Source organism: Hoplias malabaricus, chromosome 5 (genome assembly GCF_029633855.1).
Source record: "Hoplias malabaricus isolate fHopMal1 chromosome 5, fHopMal1.hap1, whole genome shotgun sequence".
NCBI lineage: Eukaryota > Metazoa > Chordata > Actinopteri > Characiformes > Erythrinidae > Hoplias > Hoplias malabaricus.
The window spans coordinates 25006464-25031868 of NC_089804.1; the positions used below are offsets into that span (position 1 = coordinate 25006464).

Here is a 25405-nt window from a genome sequence, read left to right on the forward strand (position 1 = left end):
CTCCGCCACGTTCCTGCATTGCTTGCTCTTGTTTATGACGTAAGAAATCCAGACTGTCTGAACTCGTGTTTATGGCTACTTCTTTCATTATTATAGTCGTCTATTAATGTACAACAGCACACAGATCACCACAGGCCAAAGGACCACAATAGGTTTTGTGGTGCACTTGTGTTACTGCATTTTGGGCCTAAAATGCCTTAAACAATCATAAAAACATTATCCCAGGCAGCACATTGGTAACTATGTTATTTATTAATTTATTTGACTTAATTAAAGTCAAAGCCAAATTAGTCAAACTAAAGTCAAATTACTGTTCTTTGAATTTTTTTTTTATTCTTCTTCTTATTATTATTCTACGCTCAATATGTAAAATGCTACTCCTACAGTTTTCAAGCAGTATCCACAAAACTTTACAGCATTATAGGACCTATGCCAACTTGGGTTGCTTATGATTTTCTGAGTGATTCGACATGGATTTCGGAATATGAGCTTCCAAAGTGAGAAATTTTCCCATAGGAATGCAATGGAATGCAAAATTTCAACCTGTTCTAAGTTTTCATTTTCAATTTTCAAGCTATGACCATGAGATTTCACAAGGTGAGACCTGGGCACACCGGGACCCATCACATCAAATTTCAGACTGATCGCACCTATAAATATGAAATCACTTCACAGTAGAGTTTTTGAGTAATGAGTGTTTTTCAGCACTAGGGAGGGTCCCAGGCCCCAAAGACTTCAATATATTTTTTGACCAGGCGAGCATACCATTCTTTAAAATGTTTGTGTGTTTTTACACTGCCATAACACAAACAGCTATTGCTCAATCTGCACAGTTAGTACACCAAATCGATTGCCAAAGGGTTCTTTCTCATACAATGTGATTAATTTTGTAATGTGGGGTACGGTTTTCGTACAGCGCTTGTTCAAACATGACATGGTCCTCTCATAGGAAATGAATGGCAGAATTTTGTAGAACACTGACATTTAACTGCCACTCTCACACAGACACTCATAGACAATACACACAGACTCATACACACAGAGCCCAGTGCATAGGAATAACAGATTAATGGAAGTCTTAAGGAAGTCCCAGATAATGTGGTCAGATTTTTTAAAGGTGGAACGTGAAATTCCAGCAGCAGTTTATTGAACGAGGTAGTCTAAAAAGTCTTTTTAAGGTGGTAGGGTTTTTAAGGTGTCAGTTTATTTGTCATTTACTTAAGGTGGAAGCCTAAATACAATGGCAGACTTTTTTAAATAGAATTTTTAAATGTGGCCAGCAAAATATAATGAGAGACTTTTTAAAGGAGAATGAGCTGTTCCTCCAAATAGAGAACACCACACCTCCTCCTGGTGGAAGAGTAGGGTAAGATGATTTAATTACCACTGTGAACAATTCTAAATTAAGGGCTATATTAAGTGAAACAATCATACACCATTATATTTAGCATAAACATTATAGAATTCCCATGTAATTCTCTGGAAAAATTAATTTGAAAATCAGTTTAGAACACACAAGTGTATTTCACTTATTTTATTATATTATAATTTGGTAAATAAAAACATTTGCATTAGATATTTTATGCATCCATACACAGCTAATTATTTCAATCACTTGTTGTGAAGGGGAATACCAGGTCAGGGCTCACCCACTAACCTCAGCTTTTCACATCCTATTTTCATGAAATAAGCCTTCAAAACATTGTAGGTGTTTTTATGACAGTTAGATAAGAATTAATAAAAATGTACCATTACAAAAGTGAGCTTACACCACACATTCTAAGATATAAAGTGTGGCCATACAGTACAAACTAGCTGAGATATATACAGCTGATATAACAATATTTTGGGTTCAGAAGACCACATTGTGCTGCTGCTCATGTTCAGTATCAGCACAATTGCTGACACACATGGAAGTTTGCTGTGCATGGGTTTCTGAGAGAATTTCCCACTTCTGAGGCAAAAGAGGTAACTGCTGCCAGCAAGCATCAGGTTTAGCTTATTTCTAACCAAATATTCTGGCAAAAATAAACAACTAACTCTGCATACATGCATGGGAAATCTTAAAAAATGTTCAATTTACTTAAAAAAACTAAGTTTTTTAGTTAGCTGTGTAGCATGTTTATTTGTCGCTCAGCCTTGAGAAGTTATAATTATTTATATATTTCATAAAGCCTATTTCCAAATGAATAACAACTAAAATTCATTCCTCTGAGTCCACAATATACCCAGTAAACAAGGAACGTCCCTGGATGTTCAAAATGGGTCTAAAAGTAGTCTGTCCGTCAAGGACATGTTTTAAACGTCAATGGATGTCCAAAATCCATCTTAATAAGTTAGTTAAGTGGTGACAAATCGATAACGTCAGTGGACGTCCAAAATGCGTTTTATACAAGTAATTTATTTCGGGACCAAATAATAACGTCAATGGACGTCCAAAATACGTCTAAAAGTCGTCTTTTCAATGTCTGTGTTTGGACGTCTTTTCAACTTTGAATCAACGGCTAATTGTATACTGGGTAGTACTGTTTCTATATGGTGAGACCATGGCTTCTATTAGAAGTTATTAGACAATAACAAGTCATAGTAGATAACATGAAATAACACGAGCAATGTCGTGGCTCAGGTGTCATAGCCTTATTGGGGAGATAGAGCAGTTCCCAAATTATACTTTTTGTTATTTTGTGCATGGCCCACAGAAACCAAACAATTGCACATATAAGGACATAATATAATTTATGAGCTTGTTATACGTCCAATAAAGCAAAATACAGATGCAATGTAGGATATATTGGACTGACTAGGCTTTTCTGATCGCACCCTTCTACTCATGTGTTTACCTAGCTTCACTGGAAGTAAGAATCCAATAATGAAATTTACAGTTATACATTTTATGCAGCACAACATATCCCTTTATCTCAGCTTTGGGATGTGGTAGGGCAAAAATTACCACAACACTTTCTTCGTCAGGACCTCCCTGACACACGGTGTGGGTTTGAAGAAGATCTGAGGAGGTCACATTTTTCACCCAAAAAAACACTAAGGGTAACCCCTTTGTGTTTTTTTAGACTAAATTTTTGACCGTCTCAGATTTTTTCCAAACTCACGATGTTGACTGATCAGGTCCTGACTTACACAGGGGTGTGATTATTTTCAGCCTATCTCATCCCAAAGCTGAGATATGAGGACTAACGTAACTGGGATTTTCTCTCAATAGGTTTATTAGTATTGAATATATTGGAATTAAATATATAATATAATACATAATATCAAGGCCAATATAAGAAAATAATTTCAATAAAACTACTTGACAACAAACTGACCAAGAAGAGAAACCACAGTTTCATTTTCAGATTTTATTTTACAGCAGAAATTATATAAAGCATTCAGAAAACATTTTCCATATTTTAAGGGCAATTCAAAATGTTTTGCATGGCTTCAGCAGCTGAATATTTTTTTTAAACATATCCAACAATTCAGTGATGCTCTTACATGCACAATTACAGAAAAATAAAACTCACAAGAAGGACAGAAAGAGAGAGAGAGAGAGAGAGAGAGAGGGTGAAAGACAGCCAAGGAAAAACAGAATGTGAGGAAAACTCATTGAAGGAAGAAGGGAGGGATACAAAGCGGGGAATGAGAGAGAAAGGGGGGGGATTGAGAGAAAAAGAGAGGGGGAAAGAGAGGTCTAATACTAGTTTTACATGCAGAGTGTTGATTGCCCACTGCCCTGTAAGAAAGATGGGCTTCTATTTTTAGCTATTTTTTTCTTAGCGTCATTTGAAAATGATGAAAACGTGCATTAGGGGTGGGGGATATGAAATCAATGTCCATAGATCACTGAATGCCTGACTTTCTGTAACACTAATTGCATAAGAGGAAGTGAACTAAGCATGTCTTTCCTTCATATCTTTGTATGTTTCCCTCCTTTTTTTTGATCTACAGTTCTCTGCTAAAAAAGAAATGGAAAAGGTTTATTGCTCTGGATTTGTATGTGAAGAGTGGTTATCAGTTCTATTAAACCCTAACTGCATTTGTGTGTTCCAGTGGGGCGAGGAACGTGATACCGATGTTTTATTCTTCTTACTGTACAACAAAGGTTGTCTTAGCCTAATGCTAAACTGTTGAATGCTTATTGTCATTCATTTGTCCATACCTGAGCCACTGGAGAAGTTAGCTCAGCACCAAAGATGAGATTACGAGCTCAGTGGTGATTTTGGTGAAACAGCCACACACCAGGAGTAACATAGACAAGGCTTTGGAGGAAGAAATGAGTCTGTATGATGAATCTAAAGCTGCATGAACTAGGCCTACATGAGTGACACCTCACACAGAATGAATGCTCTAGTATAAAACACTAACGTCCGCTGAATTAGCCTGTGTCGGATCGTGACTGGATTATTCCGATTAGCTTGATGCATTTACAGCTGAGGTATTCCTTTCAGGCATTTCCATTCCCACAGGGATTTGGAGATGCGAAATGACTAATGCCTAAGCTTATGTTCCCTGGTCAGTTTGGTGACGATGGTCAGATTTGAACTCATGTTAGTCGTATGAGATCTGTCCTGCACTCTTAAAAATAAAGGTTCCTGAAGAGTTCTTGGTTTGAAGAAGCACATCTAGGAAACACCTTTATATCATGAGGTTCATCGAGGTTTTTCACAAGTTTCATCTTCAGGGGACCGCCAGATGGTCCAGACGTTTGATCCAACCTGGGACCCTGAGGAACAGTTTGAAAGAAACCATCCACTGAGAGGTTCTTCTGCGGCAACATTTCAAAGGCACCTTTATTTGTAAGAGTGTGCTTCCTGACTTCTGTTCCTGAAAGCAATGCTTGCTAACGTCTTCATGACGCGTGAAGAGAAGTACGTACATCACGATAAATTTCTCCTGTCGATTCCGAGCTAGACCCGAAGCCCTGACCTGTTCTAATTGAGTCTCCACTCTCGTCTCCAGAGGTTTCGTTTTGATGCTCCCTCCCCGTTTTGGCACCCTGAGTATAATCACGAAAGGGAGGCAGACTGTTCCCTAAGATGAAAGAACCATTCACAAAAGTTGGTTGTTTGAGACACAGCAGACACGATGAGGCAGATGCTGCTTCCATTACCGAGTGTACTTCACCGTTAATGGTTTTTTAATGACATTTGTTGATGACTTCCTGAAGTTTGGCTTGCATGCTCAATGTTGGAAGAACCTAGCCTTGACTAGGAGAGTGGAGAGAGTTCTAATCACGCTAATACTGATGCAAAAATACAAAACAAAGAACATGACGAGGTCAAGTATACGTGTCCCGTTCCAGCTCTTTCTGCCTGCCTCACAGCAAACGAGAACCAACAGTTCTGTGATATGAAATGAGTAATAGAATTTGTCCTATTCTACTGACCTATCTGAATACGGACAGGAAAAACAGGCATGCTTAGTGTATTAATCAGTCAATCCGAAATCCGGTTCTCATGCAAATGCCCCATACATTTACAAATCTCTCTAACACTGTATTATCTGGCACCCTTTATGCATATATATGGAAATAATTCAAATCTTCTATATGAAGCAATGTAATCAACCCAGAAATCCCAATAAAAGAAAAAAGCTCTTTTTAAAAAGCTGGCAGAATATTTTGAGGGGGTGTTTTGAACATGTTACGGAAGGGCTGTGGTTGAGAAGGAAGGATAAACCTGGATTCCGGAGGGAATAACTTCTGTTCGGACAGTAAAACCAGTTTTCAGCCTTGCATATCCACACATAAAAAACCGAGAGGAATCAGTTAACATTAACCTTCGCTGTAAGTAATACACCCCTTAAAGTGTTTTTTTTTGTTTTTTTGTTTTTCACTGAAGCTTATGCTTTTAGGCACTTTCTACAATAATTCTGATATTAAATCTCTGCAATACGAAGAAGTATGAAAATGTCAGACCAGACGAAATAATGGAAACACTTGTTTAGAGACTGAGGGACTGAAAAAAAAAAAAAAAATAAAATAAACAAACTAAAAAATTAGGCTGAAATGGAAGGAAATAGACAAACGCAGCAAGACAGAAACCTGCAAATGAGCACCGTACTTTCTGATTAAAACAGACTAAGTGCAGCTGCTGGTGTGTGTGTGTGTGTGTTTGTGTGTGTGTGTCTGTGTGTGTATGTGTGTGCTAAAATGATCCATCTAATGCTGAACACTGCTGTCCACTTTGAGTCTTCGTGTCCAAATCCAGAATGATTAACCCCAAGCCCTTGTAACTTCATTTTTTTCTGACAAATAAATAAATAAATACAAACTCATCATGGTTTCATGACACACAATGCAAACATGTTCAGTATAAGAAAACTAGAACTCAGAGGTTCTGAATGAGCGGATGGCAGTCTTGATCAGCTGAATCTCTGTCAATTTCATACTGTAAGCACCGTGTAGAGTGATGTGCTACTGATCAAGCTCAGGTAAATGCAGTAGCATTAGCGCATTAATGTTATGTAGGCACGCTGCTGATTCAAACCTGCCCTGTCATGTATTAGCCGTGAATAAGATAGAGCATGCATTTCTTCCGGGTTAATCACTTCACTTCATGTGATTCCAGAGCTGATACTCACTGATCTGACGAGCCTTTGCTAATACCTTAGTTTTAGGAAATATGACGTAACATTACACAAGGTTCTGCCTCCGCCAGTGATGACATTACATCTTACACTGTCTTTAATCGTGTCAAACTGTCCCTGTAACTGACAGAAGTAGCCCAGCCTTCATCAAACCCATAAACACTGCCTCCACATGTGTTTCCCCAGCGCAGAGGGAGATTCTCTGTTCGAGACTGCCATTTACAAAGGTTTTCATACGCACTAAACATGCGCTAATACATCCTGCACATTTCCAACTGTATATCATTTTGCTTGGATCACAGTCTGACACGAGTTCAGAAGAGATCTGTTCCACCTCTGCATTTATGGTTTTGGGCTTATGTTGACCATTAAACGTGTAATAACTGCTCAGTAATGACAGGAGAGAGCGGTATTGAGATTTCTCTGTGTGTTGTGGAGACCTCTACTGTACGATTCAGCAGGTGATGGAATGAATTGAAGTAATTTAGTCATATTTTCTTCCAAAAGAAAACCGAGTAGTCTCGTGCTGAGCAGTAGAATTCAAATTCAAATAACTTGGCACCTTTGGCAAAATAAATGAAAAGGAAAAAAAAAAGAAAAGAAAATACCCTTAATTCTCAAAGAAGCCCAGAGAAGAGAAAAGTAAATTCAGAGGTCGTATCTGATAAGGTAACTTGGGTCTCCCCTAACTCTATATGTTTTTAATCATGATTTAGCCACAATGTCATGCTTCAGTAAATGCTCTTTATAAGAACATTTCAAATAAAAGACTCATAGTGAAACTGAATCATTTTTACAGACCATAGCCATTACTTTTTTTTCTTTATATTATGTTCTGTGTCATTGTCTTAAAGTTTCATGCACATGGCTCCTTCTCTGCAACAGGTATTTACATTATGTACAAACAATACAACCATACATCTTGGGCGTTCAAACAAAACTATACAATATATTTTTGTTTTTTTTGTCTCTTATCGTGTTATTATCCCTTTTATGAATAAAATAATATATATATTCTTAAATACAATCCTCTTCGGATAAAGGTTCTGGCTCTCCCTGTACCTTCTCACATCTTCGTTATGTACAGAGACCACGCAATAGTCAAAAATATGGAGTTTTTCACTTGGAGTTTGTGAATAGGGACCTTTCAAAAAGTCTCTAAGAAGTCAAGGCAATGCTATGTGAACCTCCACAGAAGCGTTGGCAGCTTTCTGGAGCGTTCCAAATTGAACAAAGAGCAACAATGAGAATCACTAAAACCATGTCACAGCGCATACACACACACAGTAAAATGTTAGGTAAACTGAGCAAAAATATTGTTTCTGTGGCACAATGTTTAAGACAATTATAAAAAAAGAAAAAATGAATAATAAATAAAAGTAAACGCGAAAGGAAAGGAAAATGAGGTTAAAATGACCTGTACAGACAGGACAGAGGAAGGGTTCTGGGGCTGGAAGGATGTTGGGGATGGATGCCAACGCCACAATACACTAAATATGAAGAAAAGAGAATCAAATGAAAAACACAAAACAGTTCCATCAGCATGCAGGAGCATTTGGCTCAAACACATGCACTGTTTCCAGATTAAATTCAGCAAAACACGGGACTCACAAAGTCAGGCCAGCGAAAGGTGACATTAAGAAAAGGACTCGTTTAGAAAGTCGCAAAACAGTGCACACAAAAACAGGTACCCTATAGAGATTCGGTGGTGTCCCAAATCATCACTAGTTCCCTTTTCTCCAAAAAACACAAAAAGTAAGACACTGATATTTCATAAACTTTGCCTAGACCCCATCTACATTCATATGAAGCCCATCCCTTTTTTTTCACTGGATAGAAGGATGAAGAAGTAAGAAATGAAGATTTGTGGAGATGACACATTGAGCTGACTGAAAACTGCATGCATATGGTCAGTGAGATGAGGTCATTTTTTTGGTTTGCTTTTGTCATTTTGTTCTCTTTTTTTTTTTTTGTTCGGACTGATGTATTTTTTCCTTTTGAAATATAAAAAACAAAATTTTTTAAGCAAGTTCCAGCATGGTTAATGCGATGTCATGTGTTTCTTTATCCTCTCAACTCCTTTACAAGTGCCGTCAGAGAAAAAAAATCCTTCAGCTCCATGGTAATCGCTCCTCAATATATATATATATATATATTTATATAGATATATATAATTTTTTTGGAAAAAAAAAAGAAAAAAAAATCTATGAAGAGTGCAAAATGGCATGAACATAATGTCATATTTCCCCAATATAGTGTTCATTTAAGCAGAACTCCCCACTTTCCCCAATGGTGAGGAAAAATACACAATGCTGTGGCAGTACCAGGATCAATAGAATCAGTTAAACTACTGTCAGTAAATAACTGTCATATTCTACCCTCTTCCCATCTTCTGGGATCCATTGTTTTTTGTTGTTTTTTTTTCTTCTTCTCCATTGAATAGTCTTTGCCTTTTTGTAAATTGTTCGTTTCTTGTAAAAACAGAAAAGGGAAAGGGAAACAGTCTGGATGTGGACGTTACATTGCGACGGGGCTCTTTGGCGAGCTCTCATGTTCCTTGGCCTTTTTCAATTCTCTCGCCCTGAAAGAAACAACAGATGAAAGAAAGAAATACGGAGTTAGACTCTGTTCTGGGCCAGGCTTCATAAACACCCTTCCTTCAGAGATTTATCAGCAGGAGGCAGACTTACCGGCCTCACCCACATAAAATACATATTTCTGAACAGACCAACAACATTAGAGTTCTTCCTCAATGTAAGAGTGAATAAAATCTGTTTTATTCTAGTTTTCTTAGCGCTGCCTGTTTACTTTTCATATCACAATAAATCACTGATTATTCAGGACCTGGAAATGAATGAGTTCCTCGATGAAGGAGTACAACGCAGACTGAAATTTTGTGTTTTTACACAATTAATAAAATAACCACGTAATCCTGGTAAAATGTAAGACAGTTGGCATTTTGAAAAAACTGGAAGAAGACTCAGGCGGACATTTGTAACCGTATGGGACCAGAAACAGTGGTGGACATGACCTTCACTGAACAGATGCCAGTCCTGAAGGTCTCTTACAGTGTACAGTGGTGTTATCTCTCTACAAAGACTGGTAACAAAGTGAACATCCATGCACTGCCAGTACACCCCCAGAAAAACAAGGCTACTCATGAAAAGAATATGTGGAGATGAAACATAGTAGTTGTTAGGCATATCATTTTTCTCAGACAAATTAAGGTCCACACTACGTTCCCTCAGTGAGGTTAGATACGTGTGGAAAACACATTGTTTCATTGACGGTGAACAAAACAATACAAGCAAAGGTCTTTTTACGACTAGACGTCTAACATAAGTTTCACTGCTAATGCTGTTAGTAGCTTTAAAGAAAAATACAACACATGCACCACACATTATTGAGGAAACATACTGTTTAAAACAGAAGATCAAATAATTCAAAATATTAATCAGCACAAGTGAAGTCATTTCTGGAGTGCTGTAAATATATTCAGTTGGACTCAAAGCAGTTAAGAGTCCTTAAAACCACAAATATGGCATAAATGTGCAGTCCCCCAACCCCTCAATCAAGCCATTTAACTCAAGGCAAATAAACAGGCAGCCAGGCATTCAGGAGATAAACTCTTCCTTAAAGGAAGTGATTGAATTTAGAGCATGCCCTGAAAGAAGCAAGGCCATCCTTTGGCCATCATGCAATGCCATCCACACTATTCAGCAGTCCTTAGTGCTCTCAAAAGCATCCTCATAACAAGAGAGATGGAGGAAACATTGAGGAAGAGAAACGAATCAAGAGAGGGTGATTTGGTTAGTGTTGCCATAAATGAATCTTTATAGTTTGCTAGGCCTTTTGTCCCCTCTCTCTCATTCAGAGGCTCAGTCCACTGGAGACTCCAGTTGGCCATCATGCAAGCAGGCATAAAGCAGGAGGAAAAGAGAGATGGAGAGAAGAAAGAGAGACTGAAATTGAGAGGAACATGAAGAGAGTCGCTGACTGAAGAGAGAGAGAGAGAGGGTATGATCAAGGGGGGGAGGGATAGAGGGAAGAGAGGTAAAACAGTAAGTCAGAGGGGGGACAAACTGAGTTTGCTGAGGCTGCACTCACCCGTTTGAACAGTCTATGGTCCATCAAGGGGCTTTGCGTAAACAGCAAAACAACACCACAGAGCTATTAGCACATACTGAGGTTCAGGTGAGTCGGGGAAGGAGAGGGCCCAAATTAAAACGGGATTTAACAGATCCATTTACTTTGGAGTAGGTCGTCCTGAACGTTTTCCTGAGGATAACTGGTGGAAATATCTCCGACTGCGGATTCTCAGATCTGTGAGTAAGCTACTATTCATACAAATGTGTTCTTCTTTAATCAACCTCTTTTTAATAGCTTTAAGCTGCTATTTCTACTTCACACACATCATTTGAGGGGCCGACTACAATGACCAATGACAAGCAATCCTGTGGGGACCATTACCACAGGAAAGGTTTCTCACCAGGCAACTTCTCACAGTTAAGCTACAGTCAATCCTTTGAAATAGATTTTTTATAATAGATCTGAATTTATCCTGATTTCTCTGAATCCCAATCCTACATTTTCTGGTGGTATTTGTCTGATACTGTGTGGTGGAGCTAAGCCGTATATCTAGAAGGAATTTTTGGGGACATCCTATAATGTAATAAACAAAAGTGCCATGCTCCTCCTGGCGTCTTCAACATTAACTGAAAAGTACGTAACTAAGAGAGAGTGGCTGAGAGTTTATGGGAGCTGAGGATGACTGAGTCATGAGTGAGAGCCATGCTGTAACTTACCTGTGGCGACATCGGAGCAGGAATCGCATTATTTTCCTGGCAGCCTGGTCCTGCCTCTTGGTCAGTAGACCACTTCTGAAAGAAAGTGAGCAGCATGAACGGTAAAGTATCATAAAAGTCACAAACCGTCTGAGACTTACTGTTTGATTTAAAGTTTCAGTGTAATATTTCTCCCACTGGGCCTTTGGGAAGTTTTGGATGGTGTTCATACCTGAGTTTGTGCTGCACCAGAGCTGCAGCTGCAGCAGCATGAGAGTGTGAATGTGTGTTGGGCCGGCCAAGTTCCTTGTAGCTGCGGTAGTACTGCTGGATCAGCATGGCTGCCCGGCGACTCTGCTGGAACTTCTTCTGCTCGTGGTAGCTGCGGAATTTACTCTGGATAAGGATGGCGGCCAGCGTCATCTTCTTATAAAGTGCATACTGAAAAAGGACCAAGTAAAGAAGATGAACGCCAAAAGACTTGGCAACAAATCCTAATTGTTTCCTGTGGAGCTGGGTGATTTATCTGTTATATCAGTCCTGGTGCTGTAAGTTTTGCAAAACTGATAGATACTATTAAGTGTACAAATAAATATACATTTTTTAAACGTAATAAAAAAAAAAATCAAACATTCCCCCACTCTTTTGTCTCTTTACAGTAAATGTTGGACAATTATCATTTTATCTTAACAAAAAATAACCTAAAAATGAAGTAGTTATTGAAAATGGCAAGCTAGAAACTAGATTTTATTCGTCATTGCGTTTGATATGGGTTCCAACGAAAGCGTGTGTATCAATTTGTTCTCTTCTTGGGGACAATGCTGTATCCAAAAGTTTTGGTTTAGAAGATCAAGATCAAGTATAGGTCGGCACGGTGGTGCAGCAGTTGGTGTCACTGTCACACAGCTCCAAGATCCTGTGGGGAGTTCAGTGTGTTCTCCATATGTCTGCATGGGTTTCTCCGGGTGACTGTCTGTGAGGAGTGTGATGTGTTCTCCCTGTGTCTGCGTGGGTTTCCTCTGGGTGGCTGTCTGTGAGGAGTGTGGTGTGTTCTCTCTATGTCTGCGTGGGGGTTTCCTCCGGGTGACTGTCTGTGAGGAGTGTGGTGTGTTCTCCCGGTGTCTGCATGGGGGTTTCCTCCGGGTGACTGTCTGTGAGGAGTGTGGTGTGTTCTCCCTGTGTCTGAGTGGGTTTCCTCCGAGTGCTCCGGTTTCCTCCCACAGTCCAAAAACACACGTTGGTAGGTGGATTGGCAACTCAAAAGTGTCCGTAGGTGTGAGTGAATGTGTGTGTGAGTGTGTGTTGCCCTGTGAAGGACTGGCGCCCCCTCCAGCGTGTGTTCCTGCCTTGCGCCCAGTGATTCTGGGTAGGCTACAGACCCTGAACTGGATAAGCGCTTACAGACAATGAATGAATGAATGAATGAATGAAGATCAAGTATTGTATTAACACTTCATTCATTCATTGTCTGTAACCACAAACCGCAATAAATACATTTAAAAAAATTAAGTATTAATACAACCATGACCCTGAACTTCATTCATTCATTCATTCATTGTCTGCAACTGCTTATCCAGTTCAGGGTCGTAGTTGTATTAATACATCATTTTTTTAACTTAATGTATTTATTTAAAATAAAAGGACAATTGACATATTTAATACTATGCAACATAAATAAAAAATGACAAAGGGAGGAGAATGTTTGAATTTCGAATTGCATTTATATGTTACAGAAAAAAAACGTATTTGTACACCTAATAAATAGTAGTAAACTGCGATGTACATTATAAGGCCACATTTAAGGGACACCTTTTCTAATGAGTTGGTTTGGCTCTCAGCAGCATGAGGTTTAATAACTTTATGAATTTATTAAATGACCTTCAATACCAGGATACCGTAATTACTGTATAAAAGTGGTGATACAGAGGTTTTTCAGCAATGCCCAATAAACTTTGGTCTGTAACCTTTTTAAAAAATGGTCACATTACCTTCAAGGCTATCCATGTCAGCTTGTGGAAGAAAGAGGAAGAAGATGAAGGCATATCAAATATCATTTTACTGCTGACAAGAGCAGAGTATCCTGCACACGTTCCTAGGCTTCGAGCTTACCTGTGTGTACTTTTTATAACAGCGCTGAATAACAGCGGCTGCCAGCTCCTGCTGCTCTCTGAATGGGCGCCCCTGCAGGAGGGAGGGAAAGGGGGATGTTGTGGAAGGAGGGAGAAGAGAGGAGAGGAGAGGAGAGGAGAGGAGAGGAGAGGAAAGAGAGGTTAGTATTCACTGGGAAGCTGCGAGTGCATGACCACTGAGATGGCATTTGATCCCTTTTTGTGGCTGGCCAAGAAGTCCTCTTACACTGGCCGAGATCCTGAAACTGCTTTTGTGAGGGGAGGGGAAGAGATCCAGGCCAAAGTGACATCCTCTGGAGCAGGGAAAGGGTTACTCCTGACACATTAACAAGCACGGTATCACTGGAGGTTTGTTCAAACAATCAGTGTGATATAGACTTGGGGATTGGGGCACATCCCATAAGACATAAATAGAGAGCAATGCAATCATTCCCTATAGGCAGGCCATGCTTAGCTCAAGCAATCTCTCCATGCTTAACTGCAACACTGATGCTATATCTGCCCTTTAAGCACACACCCTGACAGCACCCATCCACGCAGTCACCTGTGAAACCCAGGATCTGAGATGACGTCTGGTTCTTGGTTTACCTTACAACACTACACCATACAGTACAGTACAGTACAGCACAACCTTTGAAACCAGGCCACGATGAACACTGCCAAAACACCAAAAGGAACACCACGACAGCCTACATGAGCAGTGATACCGGGATGCCCCTGAGCCAGGACAAAGTCCGATCCTACCTTATACTTGCGGAAGGTGCTCTGGACCTGGCGCGCTGCTTCGTAAAGTTCTCTCTGCTCGTGATCAGAAAGGGCCAGCTGGGTGAGGTCCCTATCTTCTTTGCTGTGGGAGGCATTAAGAAAAGCGCTCCAGTCGGCTGGAGAAGGAAGACCCAGTTTCCCAAGAGGACCCTCATGTTCTGGCTGGCTGCCCCCATGGGCGGTGCCCAAACAAGCAGAAGAAGTAAGGGGCTTGTTGTACAGGAACCTAAAAAAAAACCAGCACATTACTGACATCCGCTCATCTGTTGATGCACAGTTCATCAGCAACTCATTTCTCTGTCCATCAGTGGAAAGGAACCACCATAGGATTTAGCCAGGTTTTATTTTTGACATCAACATGGCATGTTATTAGGTGTCAGTCTCGTAGAGCAGCAATGGATAAACCTATGGCCTACAGGTTGTAACAGAAGAATTCACAAAGTACAATTAAAAAAAGTGTTGAATGGGAGCAGATGGACTTTATAAATGACTTACTAAACCATACAGGGTTTTTTAAAGCTGGAATTGCTTAAAGATACACACAAAACATACTTTTCGGCATCTCCAAGGTAAGTGGCCAGCCAGCTCATGGTGCTGTTGACTGCAACATTGTCCAGAGGTGTCGACTCTGTGGCGACAAAGTTCTCACTCTTGATGCGATCAGGTGTTGCTTCAATGATGTGCTCTGCCAGAGTCATCATGTTCATCTGCAAGATTAAAAAAGTGCAACCTTCATTCTGGGAAAACATCTGGGCATCTCTTTTTATGTATCTTTATACGAACCCATGCATAATTCTTTATCTCCTTTGTTAAGTTCAGAATACACATCTTACACAGGCTAATAAACATATCTGTCTGGGAACCATTATTCCAGTGTGTAAGGACCATGTGTGCTGACAGTAGTATAGTCCAAACAGTTTTACTGACAATGGTCCAAGTCTAAAGAAGCTGTTCAGACAGATATTTGCAATTCCCAAGTATTAGGAGTAACACGTACTGTTTACATTCCTCAGTTAATTTAGATACACCTTCAGAACCTACTGTCCCATATGGACTAAACACTAATGATGATAATATATTGGAATACACAGTGAGAGCAATATACTATTTTCCTAATAATGAAATATATACAAGAAAAAGCTGCATGAGGCGCGTTATCTACTTTTCTCGACTGTTCACAAGCTCAACCTTTCCATGTGTATCATATCTCACTCTGCTCTGAGTGAGATCTCTGTAAACAGTGGATAAAACATCACTCTGTCTGTCTGTCTCAGCCACAGCGGAACTAAGCATCCCGCAACGCCCCCCTCCCTGTTGACGATGTATCCTTGGTTCCCTTCAAAACTGGACAGCACCAAGGTTCCAAAAACCCTGAAGAGAACCAGTTCAAGAACCAAAGTTCTTTTGGTGGAAAAGGGCAAACAGAAGCACCTACCTGGAATTGTGTTTGATCGACTTTGATCGATTGATGTGTATTGCACACAGTTAAATATTACTGGTTAAAGGCCTCATTATCATATTGTAACCTTCTATAATATCAGTTTTCTAAAGGCTAAATTTGCTATAACAAATAACACACTCTGTACTATGCAGCTCTAGATGCTATGCACAGCAGTTTCTGAGGTGAGTCCACAGCTGAATGAAAGCTCAACAATTTATGCCATCACTGATAAGTGCTTCATTTCCACCGCTGTTAAGTGGCTGCAGTGGGTCTGAATGTGTTATATAATGAACAGCGTTTGATAAGGCTGTGCAGCCTCTGGGTCTGCAGTCAGAGATGACCTTTCGTATCTCACCTGTAAGTCTCCTGTGTTCTCCAGATCCTCTTGGCTTGCCAGCAGCTCAGAGACTGTCCCTGCGCCCGACGCTTCTCTTAACCTCAGCCTGTTCGCCAGCCTTTCTTTCGCAAACCCTCCAAACTGGCCTCTGCGTCCCCCTGCCTGTCTGGCACTCCACCGCCCACCTCCTCCTCCTCCGCAGACTGAGCCCAGCTTTGTCTGAGACTGCTCGCCTTTCCCAGCCTCCTTCTCCACAATGCCTTCCCTGGGCACTTTAGAAGGGCATGCTTTAGCCTTGTGGACCTGCTCCTCCAGCCTAAGAGGAGCAGAACTGGGCTTGCCTGGCCTTGCGTGGTGGCTCTCGGGATTGGGCTTGTGTTTCTTGCTTAACGGTGCATCCCCTTGGCTTTCGCTGTTGTAAAAGCTGGAAGGTTCAGACCTGGGTCTCCTCAAGTCTGTACAAGTGAAAACAGCCAAGGATGTCTCAGTGAATAAAACGGACGTGCAAAGAGACTCAACACAGTAACAGAAATTACAAATTTAAAAGAAGTTATAATGTGATATTCAGAGATATACACTCCTAGCCTTCAGCCGTCATTCAGATTAAGAGCCACGGCTAACCTGTGTTTGAGCTGGAAGCAGAGCTACTCATGCTGCTCCCTCTATGTCCAACAGAAGCACCCTCACTGCCCCAAACGTCCATCCAGCCTTCAGCGGCCGAGCCTTCAGCAGATGGAGAGAAAGGGATGCTGGGAGTTGTAGTCAGCGTACTCGGCTGCTGCTGCTCCTCCCTCTGAAGATTTTCCAGACACTCGGCCAGCTTAGTGTGGCCACGGGATCGAGCTGTGGCCAGTGGTAAGCGTCCCAGAGAGTCCGGGATAGCCAGGGCACGTCGATCCCACTTATATAAAACCACTGCTGCTTCCATGTGACCCAGAGCACAAGCCCACATCTAAGAGAAATACATCAACGACAAGTCAGAACATCACTACAGCATTTAGCTTGAGTACGTATCAGAAAAATCATCCCCTTCCACAACTCACCAAGGGCGTGCAAGAAAAGTGATCCACGTTCAGAGGATCCACCTCCAGTTCCAGGTCAATGCTGTCAGCATGCTTAGTGCTGTGGAAGTAAAGAGCAGATGATTAATGCAGTGTAATGAGTACTGTTATATTTCTGTCATAACACCCAACCTTAATGTGCACTCATCAAAATCATCACTCACCGCCATTTGATGAGTGTTTGGATGAGATTTGCGTAGCCCTGGGCAGCTGCCAGGTGGAGCAGTGTCATACCCCGGAAGGTTTTGGAGTGAATTAAGTGTTTGGATTTGGCCCAGCAGGCCCGGTTCATCATCTTCTCACACACCACCACCACACGGCTCTCAAAGGAGCTTCCTGCCTGGCCCTGGACGTGGCCCTGACCAGGAGAGAACTTAAAAAGAAGAGGAATCATAAATTGAACACCATTTTAAACAAACGCCTGCAAAACTCAACATAACCTCAACATGCTCAGTATTTATTGTGTCCACATTTGGCTTTTCTTACAGCTTCCAATATATTTTAGTAGAATTCCTGCCACTTTTTCATGGGCTCTGCTGGGATATCTTCCATAACTCCAAAGTTCAGAAATTGGCTGCATTTTCTGCTGCTGGAGATCCAGGGTAATATCTCAGAGAGCATGGCACTTTGCACTATAATGTACTAATTATCTGATGAATTGGTGTTGGTCAACCAGTTTTTGCATGAGTCCCATTTCTGCATTTCATTTAATAGTGTTTTGGTTTGTTTTTTAAATATTCCATAATCTCCACAGAAATACGTTCTCTAAATAATCATTAAATAAATGAATGTAGGGTGACCTCTGATTTTTATACAATTCTGTATATGTACAAAATATTTCAAAAGGTACCATGGGTTACAAAACAGTGTTGAATATTAGTCAAATTAATTAACAAAAGTGTTCTATTTAGCTGTTAATAACTTTAATATCGTTTTGTTTGTTCCCAAATATATTTAAAATATTACTACTACACTCTTTGAAGGTTATTACTGAATAATTATTTTGAACAGTGACTTAAAACATAATTTAACACCACTTCCATTCATTTTCAACATATTCTCTTAACAGCGATTCACTTTGCATGCAGACAGTCGACCATTAAGAGGTGATCTAGGTGGATACACACCTGTGCCTGGTCAGAATTGCCTCGTCCCTCTCCTCCTCCACCTGTTACTCCACTCTCAGATGATGCTCCGCTGCCTTGCTGCTGTTGACCGGCCATCTCGGCCATCCTGCGCTCCATCTGCTCCAGACGCTCCAGGATGGACATTCTGAACTGGTTATCTGTGACACAGGCACCAGTGCAGTTTGTTAGAATCCACTCTCACCTCACGTTTGCCCTCTAAGACCCACCTGTGTGACAGTAAACTGATGCACCAATGGGGCAATCGACACTGGTGATGTGTCGTATTAAAGGACTTACGGATTAAGCAAATTAATTCATTAACATGGTTTTAGGCATCAGCCTTTTTTTGCTTAAAAAATGCTGATAATGTATTAAAACTGTGTGAAATGGTAATGAAAAAAATATATATTCTTAACGTATTAATGGAGCTTGGAAATATCTGTTTGTTCACACAATGTAAAGCACAGTGAATGTTTTCAGATGGTGTTAAACATTATTAGGTTTCTTTCATATCATCTGCATGATTGAGTGCATGACTCCAATAAAGGAAATGTGTTCAGACACAAAGACAAGCCCCGGTCCACCCTCAGAGTACGGGTGACGTGTTTTCACACACACTTTTTTACTACAAAATCAGCAAATCTAAACCAGCTTCACTTTGCATATGTACAATTTCAACACATCACTGTATGTAAAGATTTCTACGCTGCTGTCCGTATGGGAAGGCAGAGAGAGCGTCTCGGTGCTTGCCAACTGTAGTGGCTTCAGCGCGTCTTTGTTCAAACAGTGCTGCAGTGTTGGTGCAGTGCGGATGATGTCATCTCCACCTGCTGTTGGCTCCCTCTCTTGCCCTCCCTCTCTCTCCCTCTCCCTGTCCACTCCAAGTGACTCAGAATGCGGTGCACGTACACCAGAGCGAGGTTGGAGGATGGGGGGAGCGACCAAATCACACTACAACAACGCCGTGACATAATCAACTCTCGGCCCTCCCCTTCACTACACCTCCAGCAGCCTGGAGACAGCAAATCAGCATCCAGCTCCAACTGGCAGAGCAAATAGGCGGCTAAACGCTCCGAGCTTTGTGAAGGGCAACATTCAAATAAAAATGGACCATAATTCTCAACTGTTGTGGACGCTCCATAGTGATTACAAAAAAGTCTCGAAATGACTTCCTGACAGTTAGCTGAAGGTTTGCTACTCTGTGCAAACACAAATAACACTAAAAACCTTTTGTATATGTTCTTGCAAAAAAAGTGAGCTAGGTGACATTCCCCGTTTTTTATCCGACCTTTTAAACCAGCATCCCAAAGTCACCTATTATTCATAATGCAAATTGTCAACATCTTTATACATGTTTATACATTATCATTATTGACCAAACCAGTCAATTAATTAAATCTCCAAGCACTGACTATGCATTCAACAAAGATAAAACAAACAAAAACAGTCTACATCTGGTTTTCCAAGCTTCACCTCTGTTTAAACAAATACATTTACTACAAATACCTCTCCTCAGTAAACATCTCAAAGTATGTCATAAATCAATGTCATCTATGCATCTTCCAAATTTCTTAAATAAGTCATGTCCACAGTGAGGGTTTAACAAAAAAAACCAAACAAAAAACCCACTATTACAAATTTCTGCGTAACTCTATCAGTCCGAAAAACGCCCGAAAACTAAAAAAAAACGAAGAGAAATAAAAGGGAAAAAAAGGAAAACAGAAGTTGAAGTTGATGTGCGTTACCCTCTTTTGTCGTGTGTTGCATCAGAGCAGTAAGTCCATTGGCCGCTGTGGTCCTGCTGGCCATGTGGATCTCATGTGGCTGGCATTAGCGTGCCGTGTGATGGAGGCACTAAAGCCGCTGTTGCCAGGCTCTCTGTGCATTTCACTGAAATGTATCCTCCTGCAGAGCCTAGCCTAGTTTCTCTGTTTCATCACGGTATTGCATCAGGCAGGAAAGTGGGGGATCTTGCACCACTCTGTGGCCCCCAGCTCAACTAAGGCACTTTAACGAACACTTGTTGATGCTCGGCAGAGAGAGTCTGCTCCAGCTGTGTAGCTGCTATTTTATTTAGTGCTACAATCAATAGTTCTATAGTAACACGACTGTTCCTGGGCCATCGGGATCAAGTGATTGATCTTGATTATTCTCTTAATATGAACATTGAATAGGGAATGATCAGTTTTCTCTCCTGCAGTAGAGAACAGGGTTTGACACATATTTACATGCATCTTTTTAATAAACGATTTTCCAATCTCCAAACGTCTCATCAAAGTTCATTAGACTTCTATGAGCTTTGTTAAAGTCTCAGTAACTAAGTAATGAGTTGATTACTCACCCCATCGACACAATAATTGATGGGGACAGCCTCAGACTGGTCTGTAAACAATGTCGTATGTAAGTCTAAATACACGAACATGCTGTGCAACAGATGTGCTTTTCGGCTCTTATTTAGAATGTGTGGCTTAAACGTGAAAAAAGCTTAAAAGATGATTTTTCCCCTGTTCATTTCCGTACTTCCCACAAATCCCAAATCACGTCTCACACCGGCTGACCCTCGTAATGCCAACAGCACTCCAAACGTCAAAGTAAATTTTTATAAAACATTTTCCAGTGGAGTTATGTTCATAAAACGTAGGGATTGTGTGTTTCCTGGGGATTTGGGTTGGAGTTTGTAATGCAGAGTGATTGTGTCTCCGGGGGATTTAGCCCAGGCTGGGCTGAAAGCTGGGATAACAGGTCCTAATGCTGTGGATGTTAGTGGATTACAGACCCTGGACAGGTGCTTTTGGTCGGAGATACAGTAGGAGGTGAGACGGCTTAGTTGTAATGCCATTACCTCCACCGATCCTAATCCCAGCGCTGATTATGTACGTTAACTCTCCTTGTCCGACCGCACGATATTATGGTGTTAAGCTAAAATGCTGTATGTAGGACACGAGATTGCATGGGGATAAGAGTGGACATGTGTTTTCCACCAGACTGTGCCCAGCATTTTTCTCAATTTCAAAAACATTTTATTAGGACTGGAGCGTAAAGAAGAGCACGTATGACCCAGCACCTGGACCCAGCACCAACAAATCTTTACTCCTGAGCTGCCAGTCCATTGCCCCAAAGCAGCAGTGCTCCGCTTCCTCAGTTTTCGCTCATCAGGCAATCAGAGTTGACTCAGAGAAACAAAGGCTCGCAGCCCAAAAAGACCTTGGACGCTGGAAACAAGAGCACTTCTGTAGTTTGTTTTCTGTTTCCCACTCTCCCTGGTTTTCTCGTTCTCTCTCCCTCTCGCTGTATTTTCTCCAGGCACTGTGCATTTCATAATGATGCTGTTTATCACGGGGACCTTGTGGAGACAGTTTCATTTCAGGAACCAGAGAGCAGTGTGAAACATACATATACAAACTCAACAACATTATTTATGATCAACAGAGTACAGATTGTTTTCCTTAACAAAGCTGTGTGCAGTTTCAGGGCGTACTTTAAAAGACTTCACTTAGGTCCAGTATTCCTACTCCCACATGAACTCTGACTCCTGGTGCACTGATCTGTTTATTTAAGTTTCTTCTGTGTCATTTTCAAACGTGCCACAGACTGCTGATACAGAAAATAATGGATACCTTCATAAACACTTGCTTTGAGAGGATAAAAAAGCAGGACAAACAATGAAGACAGCTTCCTTACGACACACGTTAATGGTCTGTTAATGAGCAAAGAGGACAGACTTGGCTAGGAATCAAATTAGACGCTATGAAAGTAGTCTATAATTGCATCTCTGTGGCCGTCCTGAGAGTCTCTCGATGAAACTCGTGGTCAGCAGTGAACTTTAAAACAACAGTTGGACGTTTCAAACACAAGAAGCGAATACGACGCGGTGGAAGAGATAAGCTGAGGTCCAGAGCCTCTCTAATACAGCAATCTGGACTGAAACCTTAATAACAAATCCAGGCATTCCACAGGAAATCTCATCAATGTGGAACAGGGAACTCTGAACTTTTGCTGCGAGCCTTGATTACGGCGACCTACTTCTGTGCTTTCTTCTCAGGGAAGAGTGGAGGGAAAACAAAGGAGAGGCATTAGAGTTTCTATTCGACACATTCAACCAGAACACAGAGGAGTTACTCTGCCTAAGTGAGGGTGCAAAACACAAAGTTAGATCAAAGTTGGCATTGTTTCTTTTTTGCTGAAAACAATCCAATGTCAACCATCACATTCAATTCACAGTCTCAGAATGGCCCTCGGTCACAAGCTGTCAACATGTATCCACATTGTCTGAGAACATGAGCGTATCTAGACGTGACAGCATCCAGCGCAGACACCAGATGCACACTTGCTCCCTCAGTATTAGCATCTGTGTCACTATTAAACCACCTAGGGTCCTGAAAACTGACAAAGCCTGTGCCAAAAATAAAAGCACGGACATCTCACCCAACCACAGCCAAACAGTTTGTGATGCACTTCATTCACAACACTGACAGAGACCAACTGGTGCATGCAACAGCGTACAAAGCCTGCAAAACTTCTGTTACACCTTGCAGCTCTGTGCCAGTCTCGTGCACAGCGTTTCTTACCACGAGCTCCCTCCCTCTAACCGGCATATGCACTCACGTGCTGGAGGGATGAATGAGACACAGGCATAACACGGGCTTCGAGACACAATGCTGACACAAACGCGCATGAATGAAAAGTACTTGGTTCATGCAAATATGCAATAAAGCTCGTGACAAAAAAAATGACAAAAGCTCAGTCTAAACACTCTCAAAGTTTGTCGCGCTCCATGCACCTGAACCACCATCACACTGAACAGGAACAGCACAAACACAAAGACAACGGCTGGTAATCGCGAAGCAACAGGAGCGCATGCGGTTGCAAAACGAATAGAACAAAAGCGATGCATTTGCACTGACCGAAAGAGCTCGTGTGTCTTCTCTCGTCACGCGCACATGCTCTCTCTCTCTCTCTAGTGTTGTAGTGCAGAGTGAAGCGTGGCGCGCGGATAACGGATCCAACAACAATAGAACAACGTGGAAGCAGGAGCGAGGCTGAGGGGAGTGGAGTGGAGAATAAAGACTGCCCCTCTCACCATGCCCCCGTTTACCTCTCCTCCTCCTCCTCCCTCCATTCCGCGCCACTGGGGTTTGTCTCGCGTCACGTAACGAACGAAAGCGCGCGCGCCGTGGAGTGTGGAGCGCTCGAGCTCTTTCACGACCGTTGAAACAAACCGCAGCCAAGAACGACACGGAAAACGCCTCGACGTAGCACCTGGGAGCCTTCCATTCAGGTCTAGGCGAAATGTTGTGGGCTAGAGACCACCACCAAGAGAAACCTCTTCGGGATTCAGGTTGAAGCCAAACTCTTGAAACGCTATGACTCCCATAAAAATAAAAAAACAGGCTGGCACCAAACAACTCTTAGCGTTTTGTGTCTAAGGGTTGGGAGTGGCATATCCCACAGCTTCAAACCCAGAGCCATACCGCTCCTGAACACAGCAGACTGACCGAGAGGTCAAACCCCCTGCCCCCCGGCTTATTCTGAGGCATGTTTTTGTCAGTGGGCTGTATCTTTAGCCCTGCCCGTGTTTCTCCTGGTTCTGTACCTGCAGTGCAGCTCTAGATTCCCCCCTGCATTATGACAAATGAAGGCTACGTACACAAGCGAGCCACGGAGCCTCTGACACACTGGACTTATGGCTTCGTGTGGAGAGAAGTTCGCTAACAGCCTTCCTCAGAATCCAGTTTTCAGCATGTTTTTGTCTTGAACGCTGTTTCTGTGCCACACCGTGGAACTAGGACTGTAGCTTCGGTCACAAATAAATGAGGTCAGAGTAGCTTCAGCTAATGTTTTTGTTTTTCGTGTATTTCATATTTTATTTCCTTTAAACAGTCCCTCTTTGTCGTAAATAACGTGCTCTCTTTGTTATTGTATTCTGGCAGTAGGACTGATAAGTATGTAGGTCTGTTCTGATTGGCTGCCCTATATCCCCAGCTGAAACACCTGATATAACTTTAGTTCAAATGGGCGGAGCTTAACTGCTGTTGGCTGAATAATATGTTTACAGTTTTCTAGTCGACATTTCCTCTTTTTAAAACTATATAGTACTGAGATTGAAGTCTTTTTATAGAATATCAGGCACTTGTTTCACAATTTTCAGATTAATTGAAAAAAATATATTTATTGCTTTATTATCAAATCAGGACATTTTTAGAGTAAGTGGGATATATATATATATATATATATATATATATATATATATATATATATATATATATATATTCTAATTAACAAATTCTCATTTTGGGCGACAGTTGTGCAGCAGGTAGTGTTGCAGTCACACAGCTCAAGGGACCTGGAGGTTGTGGGTTCAAGTCTGGCTCCGGGTGACTGTCTGTGAGGAGTGTGGTGTGTTCTCCCTGTGTCTGCGTGGGTTTCATCCGGGTGACTGTCTGTGAGGAGTGCGGTGTGTTCTCCCTGTGTCTGCGTGGGTTTCCTCCGGGTGACTGTCTGTGAGGAGTGTGTTGTGTTCTCCCTGTGTCTGTGTGGGTTTCCTCCGGGTGACTGTCTGTGAGGAGTGTGGTGTGTTCTCCCTGTGTCTGTGTGGGTTTCCTCCGGGTGACTGTCTGTGAGGAGTGTGGTGTGTTCTCCCTGTGTCCGTGTGGGTTTCCTCCGGGTGACTGTCTGTGAGGAGTGTGGTGTGTTCTCCCTGTGTCTGCGTGGGTTTCATCCGGGTGACTGTCTGTGAGGAGTGTGGTGTGTTCTCCCGGTGTCTGCGTGGGTTTCATCCGGGTGACTGTTTGTGAGGAGTGTGGCGTGTTCTTCCTGTGTCTGCGTGGGTTTCGTCCGGGTGACTGTCTGTGAGGAGTGTGGTGTGTTCTCCCTGTGTCTGTGTGGGTTTCCTCCGGGTGACTGTCTGTGAGGAGTGTGGTGTGTTCTCCCTGTGTCTGCGTGGGTTTCCTCCGGGTGACTGTCTGTGAGGAGTGTGGTGTGTTCTCCCTGTGTCTGTGTGGCTTTCCTCCGGGTGACTGTCTGTGAGGAGTGTGGTGTGTTCTCCCTGTGTCCGTGTGGGTTTCCTCCGGGTGACTGTCTGTGAGGAGTGTGGTGTGTTCTCCCTGTGTCTGCGTGGGTTTCATCCGGGTGACTGTCTGTGAGGAGTGTGGTGTGTTCTCCCGGTGTCTGCGTGGG

At 41.9% G+C, this 25405-nt stretch overlaps 1 protein-coding gene across 2 annotated transcripts in view; it reads right to left on the reverse strand.

Moving 5' to 3' along the window:
* Positions 1 to 3371: 3371 nt before the first annotated feature.
* Positions 3372 to 25405, reverse strand: part of LOC136696612 (calmodulin-binding transcription activator 1-like) — a 307592-nt gene continuing 285558 nt past the window's right edge. For both annotated transcript variants that reach the window (XM_066671168.1, XM_066671167.1), the window contains 13 exons: positions 18230 to 18387; positions 17267 to 17475; positions 17085 to 17163; positions 16663 to 16993; positions 16060 to 16496; positions 14816 to 14970; positions 14243 to 14489; positions 13479 to 13550; positions 13358 to 13378; positions 11602 to 11810; positions 11391 to 11465; positions 10693 to 10723; positions 3372 to 9166 (listed from right to left, as the gene is read on the reverse strand). In XM_066671168.1, coding sequence (XP_066527265.1) covers positions 9134 to 9166; positions 10693 to 10723; positions 11391 to 11465; positions 11602 to 11810; positions 13358 to 13378; positions 13479 to 13550; positions 14243 to 14489; positions 14816 to 14970; positions 16060 to 16496; positions 16663 to 16993; positions 17085 to 17163; positions 17267 to 17475; positions 18230 to 18387 — 2057 coding nt within the window. In that variant the 3' untranslated portion in view covers positions 3372 to 9133. The remainder of the gene's footprint in view (positions 9167 to 10692; positions 10724 to 11390; positions 11466 to 11601; positions 11811 to 13357; positions 13379 to 13478; positions 13551 to 14242; positions 14490 to 14815; positions 14971 to 16059; positions 16497 to 16662; positions 16994 to 17084; positions 17164 to 17266; positions 17476 to 18229; positions 18388 to 25405) is intronic.